We start from the raw sequence: 26,494 nt of genomic DNA, 5'->3' as shown, positions 1-26,494 counted from the left end.
CATTCAGCCCACCGTGCCTGTGCTGGCTCTTTGAAAGAGCCATCCAATTAGTCCCACTCCCCTGCTCTTTACCCACAGCCTGGCAAAGTTTTACTTTTTAAGTATTTATCCAATTCCATTTGAAAGTTACTATTGAATCTGCTTCCACCACCCTTTCAGGCAGTGCATTCCAGATCCTAACAACTCGCTGAGAAAAAAAGTTTCTCCTCATCTCCCCCCTGTCTTTTTTTGCCAATTATCTTAAATCTGTGTGCTTTGGTTACCAACTCCCCTGCCAGTGGAAAAAGTATCTACCCCATCAAAACCCCTCATAATTTTGAACATGTCTATTAAATCTCTCCTCAACCTTCTTTTCTCTAAAAAGAACAACCGCAGCTTCTCCAGTCTCTCTACATAACTGAATTCCCTCACCCCTGGTACCATTCCAGTAAATCTCCTCTGCACCCTCTCCAAGGCCTTGACATTCTTTCTAAAATGTGGTGCCCAAAATTGGACACAATACTCCAGCTGAGGTCTAACCAGTGATTGATAAAGGTTTAGCATCACTTCCTTGCTTGTATTTTGGGTATGAACCCAAGTCTCAACATACATCTATCAGCTGAGGTTAGTCCGCTTGCTTGTGACGGAACATTATTAAAGGAATCTAATATGATTTAGGGATGAGGGCAGATTAGCCTCGAAAAGTCAACTGATCCTCTTTGCATCAAGGAAAGTTGATCTTTGGCCTGTGGTGATGGGGAGGCAAAGACTCTTAATAGGAAAATTGCTTTGGTGGTATTTTGAATTTTAGCTGTGAAATATTTGACTTTTCCCTGAATGATAGCAATTTAATATATAGAACCTTCCAAAGAGCAACAAAGGTGGAAGATGGAAAAAATATTTTTAAGGCAATGATAACATTTTAATAAACATCAGGAACAGAAACACATTTCGCCATATTCTATGGTAATCTTGCAAGCTCAAACTATGGAACAAACTATGTATATAATCTCCATTCCTATTCCCTGGGGAATGTATTTCACAAAGCAATGTATAATCTTAAATTCTACCATCTGGCTTAAGCTAAACCTGGAAACAAATTCTTTAACCCTGAGCTGTGAAAAAGTCTCCAGCTGTCTCCTGTCTATACTAGCAGCCTATTTAGAGAGGCTTTTATATCACAAGAGTGCAGCTAATGGCAGACCCCTCTTCCCTCTTTAGTATACAGGCCATTCAGCCCAACCATTCTGTCCTCCACACGGGCAGTAGTCCCATGTGTCCATCCTGTTCCCACATCTCTTTATCTCCCTCCCCTTCAAACACCTATCTAACCTATTTTTAAATGTTGACATGGTCTCTGCTTCAACGACTAACTCTGCTGGTGAAGTCCACAGCCTTACAACCCTCTTTGTTAATAAAAAACTCCTGCTCTATTTTCTAAATCTCTTACATTTAACTTGATTGAGTTATTTGATGAAGTAATGCAGAGGGTTGGTAAGGGTCGTGCTGTTGATGTTGTGACTTTCAAAAGACATTTGATAAATTACCACATAATAGACTTGTTAGCAAAATTAAAGCCCATGGATTAAAGGGACAGTGGCAGCGTGGATCCAAAATTGGCTAAGAGACAGGAAGCAGAGAGTAGTGGTGAAAGGTTGATTTTCAGACTGGAGGGAAGTATACAGTGGTGTTCCCCAGGGGTCAGTATTAGGACCACTGCTCTTTTTGATATATATATTAATGACCTGGACTTGGGTACAGAAGGTATAATTTCAAAGTTTGCAATTTGGAATCAAAAATTGTTTGGCATAACAGTAATTGCAGGCCTTCAAGGAGGGGTTGATTCGGGTATAGAGTAGACACATCCTTACGAAGGGGAAAGGAAGGGCATCAAAAGCTAGAGCTCCCAGGATGACTAATGATATAGAGATTACAATGAAACAGAGAAAGGCTTATGACGAATGTAAGGTTCATAATACAGTAGAGAACCAGGCTGAATACAGAAAGTACAGAGGAGATCTAAAAAAGGGAATAAGTGGGGCAAAGAGAGAGAGCATGAGAATAGATTAGCGGCTAATATAAAAGGGAACCCAAAAGTCTATTATAAACATATAAATAGTAAAAAGATAGTCAAAGAAATGGTGAGACCAACAAGGGACCAAAAAGGAGAACATATTGTGGAGGCAGAGGGCATGGCTGAGGTACTAAATGAATACTTCGCATCTGTCCTCACTAGAGAAGAGGACGCTGCCACTGTAGCAGTAAAGGAGGAGGTAGGAGTGATATTGGATAAAGAGATAAAGAGGAGATACTTAAAAGATTGGCAGTACTCAAAGTAGAAAAGTCACCTGGTCCAGGTGAAATGCATCCTAGGTTACTGAGGGAAGTATGGGTGGAAATTATGGAGGCTTGGGCCACAATCTTCCAATCCTCCTTAGATAAGGGGATGGTGCCGGAGGACTGGAGGATTGCAAATGTTACATCCCTGTTCAAAAATGGTGAGAGGGATAAACCCGACAATTACAGGCCAGTCAGCTGAACATCGGTGGTGGGGAAACTTGGAGACAGTAATCCGGGACAAAATAAATTGGCACTTGGAAAAGCATGAATTTGTTAAAGGAAAATTGTGTTTGACTAACTCGATTGAGTTCTTTGATGAAGTAACGGAGAGGATTGATGAGGGTAATGCAGTTGATGTGTTTATGGACTTTCAAAAGGCATTTGATAAAGTACCATATAATAGACTTGTTAGCAAAATTAAAGCCCATGGATTAAAGGGACAGTGGCAGCGTGGATACAAAATTGGCTAGGGGACAGAAAGCATTGAGTAGTGGTGAACAGTTCTTTTTCAGACTAGATGGAAGTACACAGTGGTGTTCCCCAGGGGTCAGTATTTGGACCACTGCTCTTTTTGATATATATTAAGAACCTGGACTTGGGTATAGTGGGTATAATTTCAAAGTTTGCAGGTGACACAAACCTCGGAAATATAGTAAACAATGTGGAGGATAGTGACAGATTTCAGGAGACACAAACAGACTGCTGAAAAGGGCAGACGCATGGCAGATGAAACTTAATGCAGAGAAATGTGAAGTGATGCAGCTTGGTAGGAAGAATGAGGAGAGGCAATATAAACTAAATGGTACAATTTTAAAGGAGGTGCAGGAACAGAGACACCTGGGGATGCACATACACAAATCTTTGAAGGTGGCAGGACAAGATGAGAAGGCAAGGCCAGCATTGATTGCCCATCCCTAGTAAATAAGGAGAAATTGTTTCCAGTGCCAGAAGAGTCGGTAACCAGAGGACACAGATTTAAGGTGATCGCCAAAAGAGTCAGAGACAACAGGAGGAAACATTTTTTAAGCAGCGAGTTGTTATGATCTGGAATGCACTGCCTGAGAGGATGGTGGAAGCAGATTCAATACTAACTTTCAAAAGGGAATTGGACAAATTCTTGAAGGGAATAAATTTACAGGGCTATGGGGAAAGAGCAGAGAACTGGGACTAATTGGATAGCTCTTTCAAAGAGCCAGCACAGGCATGACGGGCCAAATGGCCTCCTCCTGTGCTATACCTACTATGATACTATGAATCTTATATCTATGTCCCCATGTTCTGGACCTCTCAACCACTGGATACAGTCCGTTTCTATTTACTCTTATCCATCCCTTCTTAATTTTAAATACATCTATCAAACCATGCTGTAATCTCCTCTGTTCTAATGAAAACAGCCCCAAGTAATGATTATGTGGAATAGACTGCCAGCATAAACAGTTAAGGCCAAGATAATTCACTGCTTTAAAACCAACCAGGATAAACATGCGGTTGGGAATAGGACTGATCATAGAATCATAGAAATTTACGGCACAGGAGGAGGCCATTTGGCCCATTGTGTCTGTGCCGGCTGAAAAGGAGCTATCCAGCGTAATCCCACTTTCCAGCTCTTGGTCCGTGGTCTTGTAGGTTATAGCACTTCAAGTGCACATCCTAGCCCCTTTTAAACGCAATGATGGTTTCTGCCTCTACCACCCTTTTAGGCAGTGAGTTCCAGACTCCCACCACCCTCTGGGTGAACAAAATTATGCTCAGCTCCCCTCTAATCTTTCTAACAATTACTTTAAATCTATGCCCCCTGGTTATTGACCCCTCTACTAAGCGAAATAGGTCCTTCTTACCCACTCTATCTAGGCCCCTCATAATTTTATACTCCTCAATTAAATCTCCCCTCAGCCTCCTCTGTTCCAAAGAAAACAACCCCAGCCTATCCAATCTTTCCTCATAGCTAAAATTCTCCAGTCCTGGCAACATCCTTGTAAACCTCCTCTGTATCCTCTCTAGTGCAATCACATCTTTCCTGTAACGTGGTGACCAGAACTGTACGCACTACTCAAGCTGTGACCTAACTAGCATTTTATACATTTCAAGCATAACCTCCCTGCTCTTATATTCTATACCTTGGCTATTAAAGGCAATTATCCCGTATGCCTTCTTAACCACCTTATCTACCTACCCTGTTGCTGTACCAACTTGCTGTTGGCATGCACTCCAACGTCCTTCTGTTCCTCTACACCTCTCAGTATCCTCCCATTTATTGTGTATTCCCTTGCCTTGTTTGCCCTCCCCAAATGCATTACCTCACACTTCTCTGGATTGAATTCCATTTACCACTTTTTAAAAATTCATTCATGGGATGTGGGCATCGCTGGCAAGGCCAGCATTTATTGCCCATCCCTAATTGCCCTTGAGAAGGTGGTGGTGAGCCGCCTTCTTGAACCGCTGCAGTCCGTGTGGTGAAGGTACTCCCACAGTGCTGTTAGGTAGGGAGTTCCAGGATTTTGACCCAGCGACGATGAAGGAACGGCGATATATTTCCAAGTCGGGATGGTGTGTGACTTGGAGGGGAACGTGCAGGTGGTGGTGTTCCCATGTGCCTGCTGCCCTTGTCCTTCTAGGTGGTAGAGGTCGCGAGCTTGGGAGGTGCTGTCGAAGAAGCTTTTCTGCCCACCTGACCAGTCCATTGATATCTTCCTGCAGTATACAGCTTTCCTCCTCACGATCAACCACACGGCCAATTTTTGTATCATCTGCACACTTCTTAATCATGCCCACTACATTTAAATCAAAATCACTGATATATACCACCAAAAGCAAGGCAGCTAGTACTGAGCCCTGTGGAACCCCAGTGAAAACAGCCTTCCAGTCACAAAAACACCTGTCTACGATTACCTTTTGCTTCCTGCCACTCATCCAATTTTGGATCCAACTTGCTACTTTCCCTTGGATCCCATGGGTTTTTACTTTTCTGATGCTTTACATGGAGAGGTATGGACAGAGATGATCAAATACTCCACTGGTTGAATAATGGAGAGGTGAAGACAGCTGATTATTTTGGAGTTTTGTTTGACTAACATTGGGGATCAAGGAGTATTGATGTAGAACTGTCACTCAAGAGATTGAAAAGGTTGGCGAGGGACAGGGGTGGGCTAGTCCACGACAGGGTAGATTCTATATGGTCAATGACGGGAGTAGGCTTGATGGGCGTCTCTCACTCCGCACTTTCTTCCATTGGTTTGAATCATAGTAATCTGACTCTGTATCGACTGTGGGTTTGGGGTTGGTGTGGACAGGATTTTTGCCTTTTTTAATAGTTTCTCATTCCTGTTGGCAGGTTGAAAGCTGTGAGAGCAGTTGCCACAGCATGGATGAAGTTTCTCTTAGTGAGTTTGGCGAGTGGACGGAAATCCCTGGTGCCCATCATGTCATTCCAAGCGGCTTCATTAACATAGTGGAGATCCTGGCGCGCGATATCCCTAAATCGGTGATCCAGCTGAACAAGCCAGTCAAGCACATCCACTGGAACCACTCGGTCAGCAAAGAAATCCACTTTATCAACAGCTCTTTCCCGAACCACAACGTTGACAACCAGGAGGAGGAGGGCTACCAGGTCTACGTGGAGTGCGAGGATTGTGAGTTCATCCCAGCCGATCACGTAATCGTGACCATGTCCCTCGGCGTGCTGAAGAAATACCATGAAACGATGTTCTACCCGCACCTCCCCGAAGAGAAGGTCTCGGCCATCCAGATGCTGGGAATCGGCACCACGGACAAGATCTTCCTGGAATTCGAGGAACCCTTCTGGAGCCCCGAGTGCAACAGCATCCAGTTTGTTTGGGAGGACGACGCGGAGAACGAGAGCCTCGCCTACCCAGAAGACTTGTGGTACAAAAAGATCTGCAGTTTTGACGTGCTCTACCCACCTGAACGGTACGGGCACGTGCTGAGCGGTTGGATCTGTGGAGAAGAAGCCATTATCATGGAAAGATATGACGATGAGACGGTGGCGGAAACTTGCACGGAACTGCTGCGAAAATTTACAGGTTATTAACTTTCTTTTCCAGTCTGTTCTCGGCACCTCGACGATGCGAGTGTCGCTTAGGATCCTCGTATAGAATCGCAAGCTGCTTCCCGTTTTATACCATCCTATACAGGAATTCTTGCTTTTTCCTCAATCCGTGCGCAACCAACTGAATGTTCTGAGATGGAATTAGGGCGAAGGGCGTCTCTCTCTCTGTAGTAAAAGAAACCCTTCAAGTTCAGGCGGAACAGGCTCGAGGGGCCGAATGGCCTACTCCTGTTCTTAGGTATGTTAGCAACTTCTGGATCAGGGTTTTTCAGTGTGACTCAGCAGCCTTGGTCAATGGCTCCCTCATCAGACCAGGACCTCTAGGAAAACAGGCAGGCCGCACGTCATCGAGGGTTGTGCCTGTGGACAGTCACTTCAGTAATGGAAACGAGCGCCATTTCTCACCAAATATCTTCATGGCCCAACACGTTACCAAGAGGGTCCCCTGAATCGGTTCAACAATAAAGACGTGCTTGCTTTTTAAAAGCACCTTTAATGTAGTTAAAGGTGCTTCACAGAGGAAAAAAATATGCCAAGCTATAGTAGGAGAGATAAGGGAGAAGACCCTCTTGGATCGAAAAGATCGGTTTTGAGGTTCTTCCATGTATTTGTCACTGGGGTAACTTATAGCGGAAATGGGCATGTTAAGCATGTCAGTGTCTGCACTGTAAATATGGCTTGTCGTCTCAAGGACCTTCTGAAATATTCAGAAAAGTCGATGAGACTTTGAGCAGATTTTAGTTCCCTTTTAAAACAGGTGTGCTCATGTTCATCTCGTCAATGAGTACCATTGGGTGAACAGCAACAAACAATTTGCAGAGTGCCTTGAACGTACGAAGAGAAAGCTCCCGAGGCGCTTCAAAGAGTGGGGGTGTAATAAAAGGATCTACACTGTAACTGAAAACAAGAGCTCAACAAAACGGGAAAATGCTGGCAATACGCAGCAGCAACAACAACTTGCATTTATGCAGCGCGTTTAATGTAGTAAAACGTCCCAAGGCGCCTCACAGGAGCGTTATCAGACAAAATCTGACACCGAGCCACATAAGGAGATATTAGGACAGGTGACCGAAAGCTTGGTCAAAGAGCGTCTTAAAGGAGAAGAGAGGGGTAGAGAGGCGGAGAAGTTTAGGGAAGGAACTCCAGAGCTTAGGGCCTAGACTGCTGAGGCACGGCTGCCGATGGTGGAGTGATTAAAATTTATTAAAATACACAGCAGGCCTTAAGAGAGAAAAGGCAGGTTAACGTTTTGGGGAGAGACTCTTCATCCTTGGTGTGTTTCCCGCATTTTCTGCATTGCAACATTCTTCTCCCCCTCCCTCCCAAAAAAAAAATATTGGTGAAGTTTATTCTGGAGAAAGTTACTTTAATAGATGCGATTTGGGTATTAATAAGAAGGGAATTTTTTTGAGGCCCCTTTGGTATGCTTTTAAGTTCCTTAGAGGAAATAAAACTTGGCTTGATTAAACTTAGCCATGTGATGCAGTGCAGTTAGTTCATCATTAGATTAAAAATGAAAGCATTCTGTTCTGATGTAGGAGCCGTGGCTTGATAAACGATCAGTGGAGGTATTGTGGCATCTGCGTGGGAGTTGTACACTTTGGGTGTTCTGTTCTCCAGCCCCTTTATCCTGCTTTTTGGATGCACTCCAAAACTATCTGTACCAATGCTTTTTGATCTTGATGGGATTTTCTGCTTTTTCTGGTGTTAACTGCTGTGTTCTAATGTAGTTACTTGTCAAATAAGGCCACTCACCCCAACTCCTTCACAAATTCTCACTCACTACTTATTCAGTTCTTCCAAAGCCACCCGCCAACTGCCGCTAGGTGGACAGGTGAAGCAGCTACTCTTGGGCCTCAGTCAGGACCACTTTTGAGCTGACAATGAGGTGTTTGCGCACTGGGTCCTGGTAATAATTCTCCCCGCACCCATGGAAACTATCTGGCCTGATCTTCACACCTCCAGTAACTCAGAAGAAAGGTAGACCATAGTGTCTGCCCAAGTCCCATCACCATGGTGTAGTGGACCAGACGACCAATTCTTCTCTTGGGATGTTCCATGAGTGCAGTTTGAATGGGGCGCGCCAGACATGCACTCTGTGAGGAGATGGGCTTTGTGCCCCCAATTTCCTCTGGGGGCTAATTTGCCCCTTGCACGCGGTGGATGTGCACCGGCTGCGTGTGGGAGCACACCATTTACCACACCCACAAGTGTGAGAAAAGGCATATTTTTTTTTTATTCGTTCATGGGATGTGGGCGTCGCTGGCGAGGCCGGCATTTATTGCCCATCCCTAATTGCCCTCGAGAAGGTGGTGGTGAGCTGCCTTCTTGAACTGCTGCAGTCCGTGTGGTGAAGGTTCTCCCACAGTGCTGTTAGGAAGGGAGTTCCAGGATTTTGGCCCAGCGACAATGAAGGAACGGAGATATATTTCCAAGTTGGGATGGTGTGTGACTTGGAGGGGAACGCGCAGGTGGTGTTGTTCCCATGTACCTGCTGCTCTTGTCCTTCTAGGTGGTAGAGGTCGCGGGTTTGGGAGGTGCTGTCGAAGAAGCCTTGGCGAGTTGCTGCAGTGCATCCTGTGGATGGTACACACGGCAGCCACTGTGCGCCGGTGGTGAAGGGAGTGAATGTTTAAAGTGGTGGACGGGGTGCGAATCAAGCGGGCTGCTTTATCTTGGATGGTGTCGAGCTTCTTGAGTGTTGTTGGAGCTGCACTCATCCAAGCAAGTGGAGAGTATTCCATCACACTCCTGACTTGTGCCTTGTAGATGGTGGAAAGGCTTTGGGGAGGAAGTAAGGAAGGAATGTGGATTTCTATAGCGCCTTTCACAACCTCAGGCCGTCCCAAAGTGCTTCACAGCCCATTAAGTACTTTTGAAGTGTAGTCACTGTTATAATGTAAGAAACATGGCAGCCAACAGCAAGGTCCCACGAACAGCAATGTGATAATGACCAGATTATCTGTATTAGCAATGTTGGTTGAGGGATAAATATTGTCGAGGACACTGGGGAGAACCCCCTTGCTTTTCTTCCGAAATAGTGTCATGGGATCTTCTACATTCACCTGACTGCAGATGGGGCCTCGGTTTAACATCTCATCCGAAAGGCGGCACTTCTGACAGTGCAGCACTCCCTCAGTACCTCACTGGAGTGTCGGTCTGGATTATGTGCTCAAGTCTCCGGAGTGGGACTCGATTCTGTGACCGTCTGACTCAGAGGTGAGAGTGCTACCCACTGAGCTACGGCTGACACCTTACGGGGGACCTTAAAAAGCTGCCGCTGGCTTTTGAGAGCAGTGAGCAGAGCAGCTGTTGCGAGTTGCGTTTCTGGATACTTCTCTGAACCTTGAATCAGGTGTGGACTCTCTGAGTAACGGCTGCTTGTTTACTTTGCCTTTATTCCAGGTGATAGGATAGTGGAGGCAGATTCACACGTGGCTTTCAAAAGGGAATTGGATAAGTACTTGAAGGGAAAAATTTGCAGGGCTACAGAGAAAGGGCGGGGGAGTGGAACTAACTGGATTGCTCTTGCAAAGAGCCGGCTCGAGCTCGACGGGCTGAATGGCCTCTTTCTGTGCTGTAACCGTTCTATGATTCTGTGATTCTATGATAGCTACGTTGTTTGCTGTCCCTGTTCTTTGCCTGTCCTTTGCTCCCTTTTAATGTGCCTTCACCTGTGACTCTGCTCATGCAGCTGAACCAGGCTGGTCTGGCAGGTGCACCTCTTGGAGGAAGCAGATTGCCCTGCTTTGATGATGATGTTACGGGCAGTACAGGAGAAGTGCTGTTCCTGCCAGAGGGAGGTAGATGTCCAAATCAACTGGTCGAAAAGCATGGCAGGATGTGATGGACTTTGTAAACGTCACCACCACTGTAAAGCACACCTGGCTGCAGTGTAGGAAGAAACTTAACGTTCTCACCAGAAGGGAAAAGGTAGGCCACTGGCTTGATGTACTCTTATGCTCTTTACCAATGGCTAGGTCTCTGAACTACTTTGTATGCCTTCCCTCACAACCCCTCCTCCTTACCAGAGCGGTTCCATGTCCTCAAGGGTTCACTCTTCACTACCTTGCACACCAGCCCATCCCCCAGCACAAGCAAGCCCACTCATACACGCTGCCAAGCTAGCAAGGCGCCTCGAGCATGCTTCATCTCCTTCTATTCATAGATGCCCTTCACGCAAGGACTTGTTAACTAGCACTGTACACTTCACCTGTTTTACAGTGTGTCTGTTGACACCATTGTGTCAGCCAATGAGTTGCACTGTTGGAGGGGCGGGACTTACGGCAGGACTCACAGCAAACAGTCTACTTTACAGCAAACAAAGTCGATTTACACAACAAACAGATTCTGTTTAAACAGTGCACTACAGCAAACAGTCTACAGAGTCTATTTAAAAAGAGTCTCTACGAACTACAGCAAACAGAACTCATGACTGAAACTGCAGCAACGACTCCCGATAAAAGCAGGGTGACTTCTCCAAAATGCGGTGAGTGGAGGATAGTTACATACAAATTCTGTGCATAAAATCAACCTCAGTCACTTACAGCAGAGCGGTCTCCAGGCGGGATTGACGGGGTAATTACCCAATCATCGCCATTCTGGCCGGGAATGTTGGTGTCACTATATGCAGCTCCTGTTTCATCACTGCTTCATACCTTACAGGAGAAAGCAGCCATAATAGAATGGAGCTGACTGCTCCTGTTACTGGAGAAGAATCCAATAGGGACCTCATCCTTTGAGGCCTGATGCTGGATCTTCAGGTCCATGATACTCTGGAGATGGGGGTCAGGAGCGCCGGCCTCCGCCTGGAGTTTGTATTCCAAAGATACTTCTTACACACTGCATTCTAATATCCTATCAGAAACACTGTCACACAAACTTGCAAAGAGCTGCCAGCACGTGTCATGCACAGTTCAGGGCTATCGTTATTACCGTTTTATCCTGCTTATAATGCTGTCTTGTTTCTACCTTTGCAGGTACCTCTCAAGCATCGGGACCCAGTCTGTCCAAGCACTCTTCAACAAGCAGCACCCTGTCACTGCATCTTACCTATCCACTTACCAGCACAGAGACATCCACCTCACGGGAGATTTAGAAAGTCAGCTTGAGGGCAGCACAGAGGGTGAGACACAGAGCATGGGTTAACAGGAACAGCAGCTCGTGCAGGAAGAGGAGCAGCAAGCCCCTCGCTGAGGTGGATATTTCAGGGCAATTCAGCTCCTCACCACAGAGGCTGTTAGAAAAGAAAGACTTGCATTTATACAGCACTTTTCACAACCTCAGGATGTCCCAAAGCACTTTGCAGTACTTTTCTGCAGTGTAGCCACTTGTAGGAAACACAGTAGCCAAATTGCACACAACAAGGTCCCTTAAACAGCAATGTGATAATGACCAGATGATCTGTTTTTTTTAGTGGCATTGGTTGAGGGATAAATGTTGGTCAGGACACTGGGGAGAATTCCCCTGCTCTTCTTCGAAATAGTGCCACAGGATCTTTTACGTCCACCTGAGAGGGCCTCAGTTTTAACGTTTTAAAGGGAATTAGGGGTTACGGGGAGCGGGCAGGAAATTGGACATGAATTTAGATTTGAGGTTAGGATCAGATCAGCCATGATCTTATTGAATGGCGGAGCAGGCTCGAGGGGCCGATTGGCCTACTCCTGCTCCTATTTCTTATGTTCTTATGTTCTTATGTCTCATCTGAAAGACGGCACCTCCAACAGTGCAGTACTCCCTCAGTACTGCACTGGAGTATTAGCCTGGATTTTGTGTTCAAGTCCCTGGAGCGGGACTATGAACCCACAATTTCCTGACTCAGAGGTGAGAGTGCTACCCACTGAGCCACAGCTGACACCCTGGCAGTTAAGATGACCGCTATCTATTTCTTGGGCTTCAATCCTAACTACCTCATTGGGCTGAATAGAGGATGAGCTGGCCCACATGACGGATGATAGTGGGACAGGCTTGCTGGCGTATCATTGCTACCACAGGACTTGCTCACACACAGATCAAGAGCACAGTGACATAACATTACTTTCTACATCCTTGACATTACCATTGGCCCCAGCACCCGTGGAATCATCACGGGGTAAGATTTCAACAGCTTGCTATTGACAGTGAGATTGTGAGCACGTGTATGAACACACTTACAATTTCACTTTTAATGGTGAACAGTGGAAATCTCCCCCTCCCGTACACCACGCCTTATAGTTGATTGTCAATATCAGTATTTGTAATCCGCAGCTCTATTCCGGATCAGATATTCATCCAGTTCTTTTTAGAAAATGTATTAATTAAGAGCCAAGTAACCCTGCTGCCTGAAGTTTCTGCTAGTGGGACGCCCAGAATGCGCTGGACACCACGCCAGTTTTGCCGAGGTGAAGTTACCCAAGTTTCCGCTCAAACTTAATAGCATAAGCTCAAATGTAAAGTCCAGCGGAAAGTGGTTATGGGTGTAACTCACATATGCTTACAATTCCGCGACCTTTTGTGCTATTTCATTTTATTCCGCCCAGATTCCGTCCGCTGTTATCTGGGTGGAAATCATGCGGAAACTGCAGGCCAATGTGTTTAATCTGCGACAACCAGAGGAAGTGGAAATCCGTGTGGTAACATTTGGCACTGTCTAAACTGTGGATCATTTCTAATCATGAATGTAGTAACAAAGGCTTCATATTAACTAAATTGCATAAATGAGTTTCTTTTTAACCGTGCACAAACTGTTCACATTGTGCACAGTACATACTATGCCCTTAGTTCAAATCTGCTTCATAAAACCAAAAATCTTAACAGCCTACCTGACATTAAATTCTATTTTGCAAATAAAGTTTCCATGTTCGGCTATTCATCCATCTGTAATTGGTACCTTACCACCTCAAGAACTCCCAAAGCTAATACAGATTATGGAAAAAGTCACATGTGCTTTATTCCTGACATTTGCATGACTCCTCTCGGACCTGAGCCAATTTTCAAAATCGCCTCTGTCAAATCTTTTCAAAGTGGGAGTTTTAAAAAAAAATTCCTTTCACTTAAGACTCTGCCGAATAACTTTGGATGGCATTCGATCCGCACTTGGTACACATGTACAGAGAAGGATACAGAAAGTACAGAGGAGATCTATAAAAGGGAATAAGAGGGGGAAAGAGAGAGTATGAGAATAGATGGCTAACATAAAAGGGAAACCAAAAGTCTTTTATACACATAAATAGTAAAAGGGTAGTCAAAGGAAGTGTGAGGCCGATTAGGACCAAAAAAGGAGATCTTCTGGAGGCAGAGGGCATGGCTGAGGTACTAAATGAATACTTCACATCCGTCTTCACTAGAGAAGAGGATGCTGCCACTGTAGCAGTAAAGGAGGAGGTAGTTGCGATATTGGATAGGATAAAAATAGATGAAGAGTAGGTACTAAAAGATTGGCAGCACTCAAAGTGGAAAAGTCACCCGGTCCAAATGGGATGCATCCCAGGTTACTGAGGGAATTAATGGTGGAAATTGTGGAGGCTCTGGCTACAATCCTCCTTAGATGTGGGGATGATGCTGGAGGACTGGAGAATTGCAAATGTTACACCACTGTTCAAAAAAGGGGAGAGGGATAAACCTAACAATTACAGGCCAGTCAGCCTAACTTTGGTGGTGGGGAAACCTTTAGAGACAATAATCTGGGACAAAATTAATTGGCATTTGGAAAAGTATGGGCTAATAAATAAAAGTCAGCATGGATTTGTTAAAGGAAAATCGTGTTTGACTAACTTGATTGAGTTCTTTGATGAAGTAATGGAGAAGGTTGATGAGGGTAGTGCAGTTGATGTTGTGTATTTGGACTTTCAAAAAAGCATTTGATAAAGTACCACATAATAGACTTGTTAGCAAAATTAAAGCCCATGGAGTAAAGGGACAGTGGCAGCGTGGATACAAAATTGGCTAAGGGACAGAAAGCAGAGAGTAGTGGTGAACGGTTGTTTTTCAAATTGGATGGAAGTATACAGTGGTGTTCCCCAAGGGTCAGTATTAGGACCACTGCTCTTTTTGATATATATTAATGACCTGGACGTAGGTATAGAGGGTATAATTTCAAAGTTTGCAGATGACACAAACCTCAGAAATGTTGTGCAGGATAGTGACAGATTTCAGTTGGACACAAAGACTGGTGAAATAGCAGACACATGTCAGATAAAATTTAACACAGAGAAATGTGAAGTGATGCAGCTTGGTAGGAAGAATGAGGAGAGGCAATATAAACTAAATGGTACAATTTTAAAGGGGGTGCAGGAACAGAGAGACCTGGGGGTGTGCACATACACAAATCTTTGAAGTTGACAGGACAAGTTGAGAAGGCTGTTAAGAAAGCATTATAGCAGCCTTAACTTTCTTAATACAGGCATAGAGTACAAAAGCAAGGAAGTTATGCTAAACCTTTATAAAACACTGGTTAGGCCTCAGCTGGAGTATTGTGTTCAATTCTGGGCACCACACTTTAGGAAGGATGTCAAGGCCTTAGAGAGGGTGCAGAAGAGATTTACTAGAATGCTACCAGGGATGGGGGACTTCAGTTATGTGGAGAGATTGGAGAAGCTGGGGTTGTTCTCCTTAGAACAGAGAAGATTAAGGGGAGATTTGATAGAGGTGTTCAAAATCATGAACGGTTTTGACAGAGTAAATAAGGAAAAACTGTTTCCAGTGGCAGAAGGGTCGGTAACCAGAGGACACGGTTTTAAGGTGATCGGCAAAAGAGCCAGAGGCGACATGAGGAAACATTTTTTTACGCAGAGAGTTGTTATGATCTGGAATGCACTGCCTGAAAGGGTGGTGGAAGCAGATTCAACAGTAACTTTCAAAAGGGAATTAGATAAATACTTGAAGGGAAAAAAATTACATGGGTATGGGGAAAGAGCATGGGAATGGGACTAATTGGATAGGTCTTTCAAAGAGCTGGCACAGGCACGATGGGCCGAATGGCCTCCTCCTGTGCTGTACCTACTATGATACTATGTGCTGAACTCTTTGAAATTCTGCCCACAGGCAACCCACACATTCCGAAACCCCGGAGGATCCTGAGGTCTGGATGGGGCAGTAACCCTTACATCCGCGGGTCTTACTCCTACACTCGAGTTGGGTCGAGTGGAGCGGACGTCGAGAAACTCGCTAAACCTCTGCCTTATCCAAAAAGCACAAAAGCGGCTGTAAGTAGCACATTAGTATTTACAAGGGGGAGCTGTCGACCTTTAGGGGTCAACCTGATTCTGATTTGTCAGGGCTTCCGCAAGTGGGATGTCCACACTAGGGGAACAGGATATTCATGGAATATCACAAATAGTGACCGAACACAACCGACACACAGCTGCACATAGAATTCCACAGATTGGAAAGTGTTGTCTCTTTGATCATAGAACTTTTCTGGAAAGCAGCAATTTTAAAAAAGATTATTATTAAGAAACGCAAGTGAAAGGCCAAGGCCCGTAGTACTCGATAGCGACAAGACTAAAAATAGTAGGAGAAAAGATGAAGTAAATAAAGAAGTACTGATTAGGTGGCAGCAACCTTGGAGTTTAAAAGCCTGTAGATTGTAGGAGAATGGAAGGCTGAGGGAAGCAAGGAGTAAGACAGTTTGGAAGTCATGGGAAAGAATGACTTAAACTAAGAGATGGTGTGATGACTCTTTACATCTATTAATATGGGTGAATTAAGAAACCCTTGTGATATAAACCTGAAAGTCTTTTTATTTGACATGGATACTATAGATCCGAAGGCAGTCCTGTAAATGTTTTTACTACCGTGTGATTCATTACCAGCTTACTGAATGACTATGGTTATTGCTCCTCTGAACTTTTCGTCATAGAATCATACAGCATAGAAGGAGGCCATTCGGCCCATGGTGCCTGTGCCGGCTCTTTGAAATAGCTACCCAATTGGCCCCACTCCCCTGCTCTTTCCCCGTGGCCCTGCAAATTTCTCCTTTTCAAGTATTTATCCAATACCCTTTTGAAAGCCATGATTGAATCTGCTTCCACCACCCTTTCAGGCAGCGCATTCCAGATCATAACAACTTTTTTTTTATTCGTTCATGGGATGTGGGCGTTGCTGGCAAGGCCAGCATTTATTGCCCATTCCTAATTGCCCTTGAGAAGGCGGTGGTGAGCCACCTTCTTGAACCGCTGCAGTCCGTGTGGTGAAGGTTCTCCCACAGTGCTGTTAGGTAGGGAGTTCCAGGATTTTGACCCAGTGATGATGAAGGAACGGCGATATATTTCCAAGTCGGGATGGTGTGTGACTTGGAGGGGAACGTGCAGGTGGTGTTGTTCCCATGTGCCTGATGCCCGTGTCCCTCTAGGTGGTAGAGGTCGCGGGTTTGGGAGGAGCTGTTGAAGAAGCCTTGGCGAGTTGCTGCAGTGCATCCTGTGGATGGTACACACTGCAGCCACAGTGCGCCGGTGATGAAGGGCGTGAATGTTTAGGGTGGTGGATGGGGTGCCAATCAAGCGGGCTCCAAAATATGTGGCGTTCCTACTCACTGCATCCTCACTGCTGAAATTAAGTCTCCTACACTAATGCATCCTTTCCCTGGACATTGTCCCTACTATCCTCAGCCTTCCTCCTACAGGTTTTTAAAACCTATGGTGACATCACTATCATTTAAGCACTATCTTCAGTGTCTTACCTAGTCTTCTCTCTACTGATCTTTTCGACATTGAAGGTGTGGCCTTTCATCCAAGTTTCTCAATATAGAAAAAACAATAAGTTTATCCTCTCTTAAAGTAGTACCTCCCGTTCCCTAGCTCTTTCCTGATCTATATCCTCCTAACTGGAGAACAGGCAAACTAATTGCAGACTTAAGCATTCCAATATTGCTTCTTACTAAGAAGGCATGTAAATAGGGGAGGTCCCTTGTCCTCCACCCCTCCCCCCCTGCCCCAGTCTACCTAAGCTGCTTGACAACCGGAAGGTGAGAAGGTGCAGGTTAACAGTCATTAAAAAAAAGTTGATACAGATTTGTCTTATGAAATGGTGAAACTTTTTTTTTAATTTTAAAGAAAAAGAGATTAGAAGTTTTAAACTATTATTTAGTAACGAGTGTTTTCGCTCCTACTAGCCAATGCAGATTTTATTTGCTGGGGAGGCCACTCACAGAAAGTACTACTCAACTACCCATGGTGCTTTGCTTTCTGGCGAGCGAGAGGCAGCACGTCTCATAGAAATGTATCAAGACCTCTACCAAGGAAAGGACATGAAGTCCAGTAACCAACAAACCACTTACTAGTGAGACCTTGCACGGACTGGACTAAAAGTGTGTGTTCAATGTACCATTTCTTAACGTAGAATATTATAATCTTGTTTAATAAGGGTATGTTCAGATCATTTTTAAGTGGATATATGTAAGATTAACACATTCTGGTAATGCTTTGGTCATGTAAATGTTTACAATTCTGTACTATTTTATTTTTTAAATTAATGCACTTCTAACCTCATTTTTGATTTTCTGCATCGTAAGTGCCTTCCTGTATTAAGTTATCGTTCTAATAAAATGATGGGCATAATAAAAGAAGTGGCGGCTGTTTGGAACCTGATGATTCAATTGCTTGTCCGTGGAGCTGAGGGTGAAAGAAAGTCTCCCACCTTACAGCTGTTTGAAGATACGCTGCAAAACACTGAAGTGCGTTTCTCTACGTTTTGCCATTAGATGCTATCGTCATTAAATAAACCCCCCCTCCCCCCCGTAGGTATCAGCTATGGCTCAGTGGTAGCACTCTCGCCACTGAGTCAGATAGGTCGTGGGTTCAAGTCCCACTTCAGAGATTTGATCACGTAATCTAGGCTGATACTGCCAGTGCGGTACTGAGGGAGTACGGCACTGTCGGAAGTGTCTTTTGGATGAGATGTTAAATCGAGGCCCCGTCTGCCCTCTTAGGTGGATGTACAAGATCCCATTCGAAGAGGAGCAGGGGCTTTCTCCCCAGTGTCCTGACCATTATTTATCCATCAACCACCATAACCAAAACAGATTATCTGGTCATTTATCTCATTGCTGTTTGTGGGACCTTGCTGTGCGCAAATTGGCTGCCGCGTTTCCTACATTACAACAGTGACTGCACTTCAAAAGGCTGTAAAGTGCTTTGTGATGTCCTGAGTTTCCCCCGAACCACCACCTCCCCCTAAACCTTTGCTTGAATATAAAAATGTCAGACTAGTACATGAACACTGTAGGGGTGAAATTGGTCTACATCAGTAACACTAAACGGGCTGAGTCCGATTTACAACACATCTGATTTTCGTTTCCATTGACTTTGGGAAGGAAAATCGGGTGCGGTGTAAAACGGGCAGCTGATTCGCAATCGGTACCGTTTTGCGCTGCCGGCGGAGACCAGTTTCACCCCCTGCATTTTCTTCGGGAGACGGTGGTGGCTGAAGGAACCTCTGTTTTCCACCAATGAATGGCAGGGGCAAAGGCTCAATGGCATCTTTAGTTTTACAGTTAAAATTCGGCATTCTTCTTCCTTCTCCCCCAACCCAAGAAACCATTTAACAGCCGGGTTCTTGCACGTGGCATATCTTATATATGACAAGAATCATAGAACAATACAGCACAGAAGGAGGCCATTCAGCCCATCGCGCCTGTGCAACCCCTGCTCTACCCATTCTAATTGGTGAAGTAAATGTTAATGCAATTTAGAGAGAAAAAGGTGACAATGTCAATTTCTTAAAGCTTGTATCTAAAGTTAATTTAATGACCAGCTACAACCCTTGTGTTACTGCGATCTGCAGAGCAACTTTTAATTTGATAATGTTATACTTTGCCTAATACTGTGGTTTAGTTTTCATGTCTATTTACATTTTTCTGTTTTATGGAGAGAATGCAGCAAATAATTTGCTTAAGGATGCAGATCAGTCATGGAATTGGGCAAACAAATGGCAAATGAAGTGTAACAGTTGGAAAATGTAAAATATTGCACATCAGTCAAAATAACATGGGGTCCAAGTATTCAATAAATAGAACTGAATTAACACAGTTTCATTTTGTAATTTGCTTTTATATTTAAGGCTTCTGTAGTACAGATTCGGAGAAAGCAACATCCATGCACCAGCTCCTTGTGTTTACATTGCTAAAACTGGCCTCCTTGTTTCAATGGCAGAATTGTACAAAAGTAAAGAATTGGAGCAGGGCAATAAAAATAGACATGTTAGGGCCGATTATCCCCAACTGGTGTAAATCGTGTCTAAAAGGTTAAGAATTGGTGCTTATCCTGCTAATAGCGATCAAATTTCCTGAGTCAGCTTATTCTCATCATTATTTACTGATCCACCAGATGGAGACTGGGCCACATGTACGGAGCATGCTTGTAGTGGGAGGTTGTGAAATTTAAAGAGATGGGGACAATTAAACGGAAGTGTCACAAGCAGGGGAATAAAAATGTTAAAAAGCCTATTGAAAGATTCAAAAGTCATTTTGACCTATTAGTAGCCATTTCCAAGGCTGAAAGAGTAAGGGATTAAGAAGTGACAGACAAAAATGAAGTGAAACAAAGCCCCATATACAGACTTGCTCTGTCACTGACAAGTTAGCAGTCAGTGCCCTTACAGTAGATGGCATCGCTCTGCATTTGCATTCCAAACCCTGTGAAGACACTTTCCCACAGCCATTGCCAATGTACGACAATACCTGCACATTTCTTTTCTCATTCTTTCTTGGGATGTGGGCGTTGCGGACAAGGCCAGCATTTATTGGCCATCCCTAGTTGCCCTGTGTTTGATACAACTAATGTGGCTTGCTAGCCTACTTCAGAGGGCAGTTAAGAGCCAACCACGTTGGTGGTATAGGCCAGACCAGATAAAGGTGGTGGGTTTCCTTCCCTAAAGGACATTAGTGAGCCAGTTGGGTTTTTACGACAATCTGATAGCTTCGTGGTCACTTTGACTGTTACCAGCCTTTTACTTCCAGATTTTTTTTAAACTGAGTTCAAATTCTCAAACTGCCATGGTGGGTTTGAACTCACACACTCTAGATTATTAGTTTAGGTCTTCTGGATTACTAGTCCAGTAACCTAACTCCAACACTAACATACTAGCAGTACACTAGTATAATGGTAGCTGTGATTCAGTAGTAACACGTCTTGCCTCTGGAGTTAGCAGGTTGTGGGTTCAAGTCCCACTCCAAAGACTTAAACATATAATTTAGGCTGGCACTTCAGTGCAGTACTGAGGGAGTGCTGTCGGAGGTGTCACCTTTTGCCCTTTCAGGTGGATGAAAAAGATCCCACGGCACTATTCGAAGAAGACCAGGGGGGTTCTCCCTGGTGTCCTGGCCAATACTTATCCCTCAACCAACATTACTAAAGCAGATTTTCTGTTCATTATCACATTGCTGTTTGTGGGAGCTTGCTGTGCACAAATTGGCTGCCGCATTTCCTGTATTACAACAGTGACTAAACTTCAAAAGTACTTCCTTAGCTGTAAAGCGCTTTAGGACGTCCTGAGGTTGTGAAAGGCGCTATAAAAATGCAAGTCTTTATACCCAGTTGCTAGTATCTTGGTTAGTACGATCAATCAGGCTATGCTGGCTATTGATCAGTCTTCTTTCATGTAGTACTGAATTCGGGCATCCAAGATTAAGGTTAATCAGGCGTTCACATATTGGCTTCAATAGAGGATAAAATCAGGCAGGGTGTAAGACAGGTGACCGATTCAGTCCTGTCAGTTCCCCCACCGGGCAGGTTAGCTTAAAATTACCCCCTATAATTTCAGTTCATTGAATAAGAAATGATGCCAAAAAGATTATTTGGCCCATCGCACCTGTACAAATGCTAGCTCTTTACCCGGCGTTGTATACACTAATCCCATTTCCCTCCTCTTTCCCCATAATCTCTACAATTCAACAAATATTAAAATATTACAGTCACAAGAAATGGGTACATGGCAATATCCTGTTGTCTAGAAATTAGAAAAAAAACTGGCCTGCTCATATTGCTTATGTTATGCTTATTTTCAAATGTTATGCAATTCTGAGGTGTGGCACCATTTGTAATCTACTTAAAGAATTATAACACAGTAGTTTTGTTTAACCTCCCCCACTACCTTTTACAATGTTTGCTGCTGATTTCAATCTAGCTCTCTCTCTGCACACGCAACAATCTTTCCCTCTCTAAAGTTTGTTTGGCGTGAAAGACTAGTTTGCCTCGTGGAGTAATCATTTATCGCAATAAGAGTATGTAACAACAAGTCATTTTTAAGGCAACAGTTGCCTACTGTTGCACACAGCACATTAAGTTGAATTTACTCCCATAATTTACTCCAACAATTATCTTACCCTGGTGATGATGAGTCCCAGATATAGGAGCCGGAAGATTACAATTAAAGTAATGAAGACAGGAGCTTGATATGAATGCGTTAAGCATTTTGACAATAACAATGCTCACTATAATTTCTGGAGCGAAGTTTTAACTTGTGCCAAGAATCATCCTAACTGGAGCTTGTGAGTTATCGGTGTTCAGTGCTAAAAAAAGCAGCAGTATAAATACATGCTGATTTCCTAATTGCTGTCTGGCAGGCACACGTTTGAATAGTGCATGAGATGATTACTGTCATTTTATGCAAGTGAGGTTACACTGCCCTGACTGTTATGTTCCTGCACCTTTAATATTTTATGCATGTTTGTATAAAATGTCACGCTAATCTAGGAGAATTTGAATTTTAAAAATAAGACGCCTGGGGTGGATGAAGATGCCTTAGAGAAAACATTTGCTTAGTGCATATCTTGAGACCTGTTGGCTGCAACATTTGTTTTAAGAGTTATGCGTGAGCATATCTTCAGAAAATCACAAGGTAGATATGGATGAGGACGGCCATTCGGCCCATCTTAGGTCATTCATCCAGTAAGAACCTACCGTCCATCCAACACAGGACCCAGCTGTTTCTCAAATGATTTCAGGGTTTTTGCTTCCATTACTCTACCCAGAAGCCCATTCTATGTATTGAGCACTCTTTGTGTGAAGACAACTCTGACATCGGTCCCAACTTTGCCTTTCACTAGTTTGAACCTGCATCCCACTGTCACGAAATATTCCAGAATAAAAGCAGCTGTGGCAGCATGGAGACAAAATTGGGTAAATGACAGGAAACAGAGAGTAGTGGTGAATGGTTGTTTTTCGGACTGGAGGGAGGTGTACAGTGGTGTTCCCCAGGGGTCGGTACTAGGACCACTGCTTTTCTTGATATATATTAATGACTTGGACGTGGGTGTACAGGGTACAATTTCAAAATTTGCAGATGACACAAAACTTGGAAGTGAGGTGAACAGTGAGGAGGATAGTGATAGACTTCAAGAGGATATAGACAGGCTGGTGGCATGGGCAGACACGTGGCAGATGAAATTTAATGCAGAGAATTGCGAAGTAATACGTTTTGGTAGGAAGAACGAGGAGAGGCAATATAAACGAGAGGGTACAATTCTAAATGGAGTGCAGGAATAGAGAGATCTGGGGGTATATGTGCACGGGTCATTGAAGGTGGCAGGGCAGGTTGAGAAAGCGGTTAAAAAAGCATTCGGGATCCTGGGCTTTATAAATAGAGGCATAGAGTACAAAAGCAAGGTGGTTATGATGGACCTTTATAAAACACTGGTTCGGCCACAACTGGAGTATTGTGTCCAATTCTGGGCAGCGCACTTTAGGATGGATGTGAAGGCCTTAGAGAGGGTGCAGAAAAAATTTACTGGAATGGTTCCAGGGATGAGGGACTTCAGTTACGTGGATAGGCTGGAGAAGCTGGGGTTGTTCTCCTTAGAGCAGAGAAGGTTGAGAGGAGATTTGATAGAGGTGTACAAAATCATGAGGGGTCTAGACAGGGCAGATAGAGAAAAACTGTTTCCATTGGCAGAAGGGTCGAGAACCAGAGAACACAGATTTAAGGTGATTGGCAAAAGAACCAAAGGTGACATGAGGAAAAACTTTTTACACAGCAAGTGGTTATGATCTGGAATGCACTGCCTGAAAGGGTGGTGGAGGCAGATTCAATCATGGCTTTCAAAAAGGAACTGGATAAGTACTTGAAGAAAAAAAATTGCAGGGCTACGGGGAAAGGGTGGGGGAGAGGGACTAGCTGGATTGCTGTTACATAGAGCTGGTGTGGACCCGATGGGCCGAATGGCCTTCTCTGTGCTGCAACCATTCAATGATTCTATGATACATTTTCTTTAGATGAATTTCAGAGTGGATGAATGCTGGGATTTTCCCTAATACTCAGATTTGTGAATTAACATATTGTGAGATTTAACAAATCATTGGCCAGGAATTTACACATGGGGCCCGATATTACCATGGCGGCGGGTTTGCGGCGGGGGGTCAATTGGGTGCATGATTAACGCTGCTAAGCTGCACGGCGGGCGGACTGCGCATGCGCAGTAAGCTCTGTCAGCTGGAGGAGCTCTATTTAAAGGGGCAGTCCTCCACTGACTGATGCTGCAACAAATAGGAAATTACAGCATGGAGCAGCCCAGGGGGAAGGCTGCTCCCAGGTTTAATGATGCCTCACTCCAGCTCTTATTGGATGGGGTGAGGAGGAGGGGGAGGACAGAGATCTTCTCCCTGGCGGGCGGGAGGAAGCGGCCTGCCTCTGCCACCAGGAAGGCCTGGCTCGAGGTGGCAGAGGAGGTCACCTGCACCACCAACATATCGCCCACCTGCATACAGTGCAGGAGGCGCTGCAATGACCTCAGTAGGTCAGCCGAAGTGAGTACACTTACTCATTCCCCTACACTCCGTCTGTAACATCACCGCCCCCCCACCCCACATCTCCTTCTGCACTGCCAACACTACTCTGTCACATCACTCCTCACACCCATTCAAACCTCATCCTCATCTTACCTGTACTTACTCACCTCGCCAGTACTCATCCCCCCACTACCACTCAACCCAATCCTCATACAATCTCATGGCTCTATCTAATACTCACCCTCTGATGCATCTCTTTCATGGTCAGCCTCACCCAACCTGCAGCCACAGGGCATGCATCACATATGTGCAGTAGGCAGCGTAAGGCAAACGTGTCGTGAGCATGAAGGGGATGCACAAGGGTGTTTGAGGGTTTGTCATGGTTTTTACTTATATTTCATTTCTGATCAACTCACATTACATATTATATTGGCACCACTACTACCATCTCTTTGCGAATCTTGTCTGGTTTGTGCAATAATGCCCTTTCCTGAGGATCACTGTGAAGACCCACAACTGATACCACTCATTGTGTCACTGCAAAGTGGGTGTAGGTGTATTTTCAGGGCTCTTTTGTGCAGACGACTGAGAGACGTCGGCGATGTCCCCGGTGGCACCCTGGAAGGATGCGGAGGAGAAGTTGTTGAGGGCAGTGGTGACTTTGACAGCGACAGGTAAGAAGATGGTGCTCGGGCCAGCTGGGAGCAGCTCGGCATGAAGGAGGCTGCAGATGTCCACGACTACATGTCAAGTGACTCTGAGCCTCCATGTGCACTGCTGCTCAGAGAGGTCCAGGAAGCTGAGCCTCGGTCTGTAGACCCTGTGGCGAGGGTAGTGCCCTCTGCGATGCATCTCTCTCTGCTGTTGCCCTCCCTCCTGCTGTGCAGGTGGATGTGTCACAGGTGCTGTGTTGTGGAGCTCCACGTGTCAGAGGTGGACGGCTTGGCCGGCGAGGCTGGTGATGCTGTTCGCCCTCCGAGGAGGTCATGACTGCAGCTACGGCGGCCCCCATCCGGAAGATGTACATCTGAGGGGGTCCGCAAGGTAGGTAAATGTGTCTGGACACTGGGGTAAGTGTGCAAGTTGGTGAATTTTGTTGTTAGGAGGAGGGTGGTGGAGGCCAAACTTTGTCCAAAGTGACAGAGTGGCCTCCTGCAATGAGTGAGGGTCTCCCCCCACCGTCACCTGTCAAATGGACCTTTGCAGCTGCCACAGGCTGATGGCTGCAACAGGTCCATTTCTGTCAGTTGCAAAATCCCATCCCTGCTAAAATAACAGGTCAATCAGGTCTGTAAACAACCTGAAGTACCTGTTTAATTACTTTAAGTGGCACCCCGCCGGCTTTAATTATCGGCGGGAGTCCCACATGCGGGGATGTGGGGTTGGAGCCGGGCTCCCGACCCGCCCCGGGAATCCCCGATTTTCGCAGCCCCCCCCGCCACGAACGCACCCGATCGTGGGTGCGAAAATCGAGCCCCATGGTGTCATCGTAACCTAGAAGTGCCAGCAGGTAATTCATCCACATTCTTTTTCGAAGTAAGTTTCAGTATGAACCCATTTCAGGGAGGATGAATGATGGGCAAAACTATGGCAGGTAGACTTCCATGTGGGGACGTGCGAGCTCATCCGCTTTGGATCTGAGAAAGACAAATCAGAATATTTTCTTAACGGTGAGAGACTAGGAACTGTGGAGGAGCAAAGAGATTTAGTTGTTCATGTACATAGATCACTGAAAGCTAGTGCACAGGTAGAAAGAACTTGCATTCATACAGCAGCTTTCATAATCTCAGGATGTCCCAAAGCGCTTTACAGCCAATGAAGTACTTTTGAAGTGTAGTCACTGTTGTAATGTAGGAAACCCAGCAGCCAATTTTCTCACAGCAAGGTCCCACAAACAGCAAATGTGATAATGACCCGATCATCTGATTTAGTGATATTGGTTCAGCGATAAATATTGGCCAAGACACCAGGAGAATTCCCCTGCTCTTCTTCGAAATAGTGCCATGGGATATTTTACATGCACCTGAGAGTGCAGACGGGGCCTTGGTTTAATGTCTCGTCCATAAAACAGCACATCCGACAGTGCAGCACTCCCTCAGTACTACACTGGAGCGTCAGCCTAAATTATGTGCTCAAGTCCCTGGAGTGGCTAACTTTCTAACCCAGAGGCAAGAGTGCTATCACTGAGCCACGGCTGACAATCTAAGATACAAAGAGCAATCAAAAAGGCTAATTTAAATTTGGCCTGTTTCTCAAGGGGTCTGGAATGAAAAGATTAGGAAGTGATGTTTCAGTTGTACAGAGCCTCGGTCAGACCCCATCTGGAGCACAGCGTTCAATTTTGGGCACCACATTTCAGGAAGGACATATTAGCCTTGGAAGGGGTACAGAGCAGATTCATCAGAATGAT

The 26,494-nt window shown here is 45.0% G+C and overlaps 1 protein-coding gene across 2 annotated transcripts in view; it reads left to right on the top strand.

Moving 5' to 3' along the window:
* smox (spermine oxidase) overlaps nt 1-19,389 on the top strand; it is a 36,415-nt gene extending 17,026 nt beyond the window's left edge. The window contains exons 5-7 of one of the 2 annotated variants that reach the window (XR_010962414.1): nt 5,651-6,359; nt 10,080-10,318; nt 15,407-15,464. Coding sequence is in view for 1 of the 2 variants with exons in the window: in XM_067981968.1 (XP_067838069.1) it covers nt 5,651-6,359; nt 15,407-15,567; nt 17,475-17,642 (1,038 nt within the window). In the remaining variant the exon portion in view is untranslated. Of the gene's footprint in view, nt 1-5,650; nt 6,360-10,079; nt 10,319-15,406; nt 15,568-17,474 lie in introns of those variants that run through there. The other variant, XM_067981968.1, reaches the window with a different exon arrangement.
* Nucleotides 19,390-26,494: the final 7,105 nt, after the last annotated feature.

The sequence above is a fragment of the Heptranchias perlo genome, chromosome 1 (genome assembly GCF_035084215.1).
Source record: "Heptranchias perlo isolate sHepPer1 chromosome 1, sHepPer1.hap1, whole genome shotgun sequence".
Classification (NCBI taxonomy): Eukaryota; Metazoa; Chordata; class Chondrichthyes; order Hexanchiformes; family Hexanchidae; genus Heptranchias; species Heptranchias perlo.
Note: the sequence above shows the minus strand (reverse complement) of the source record. Positions and strands in the feature narration are given on the sequence as shown.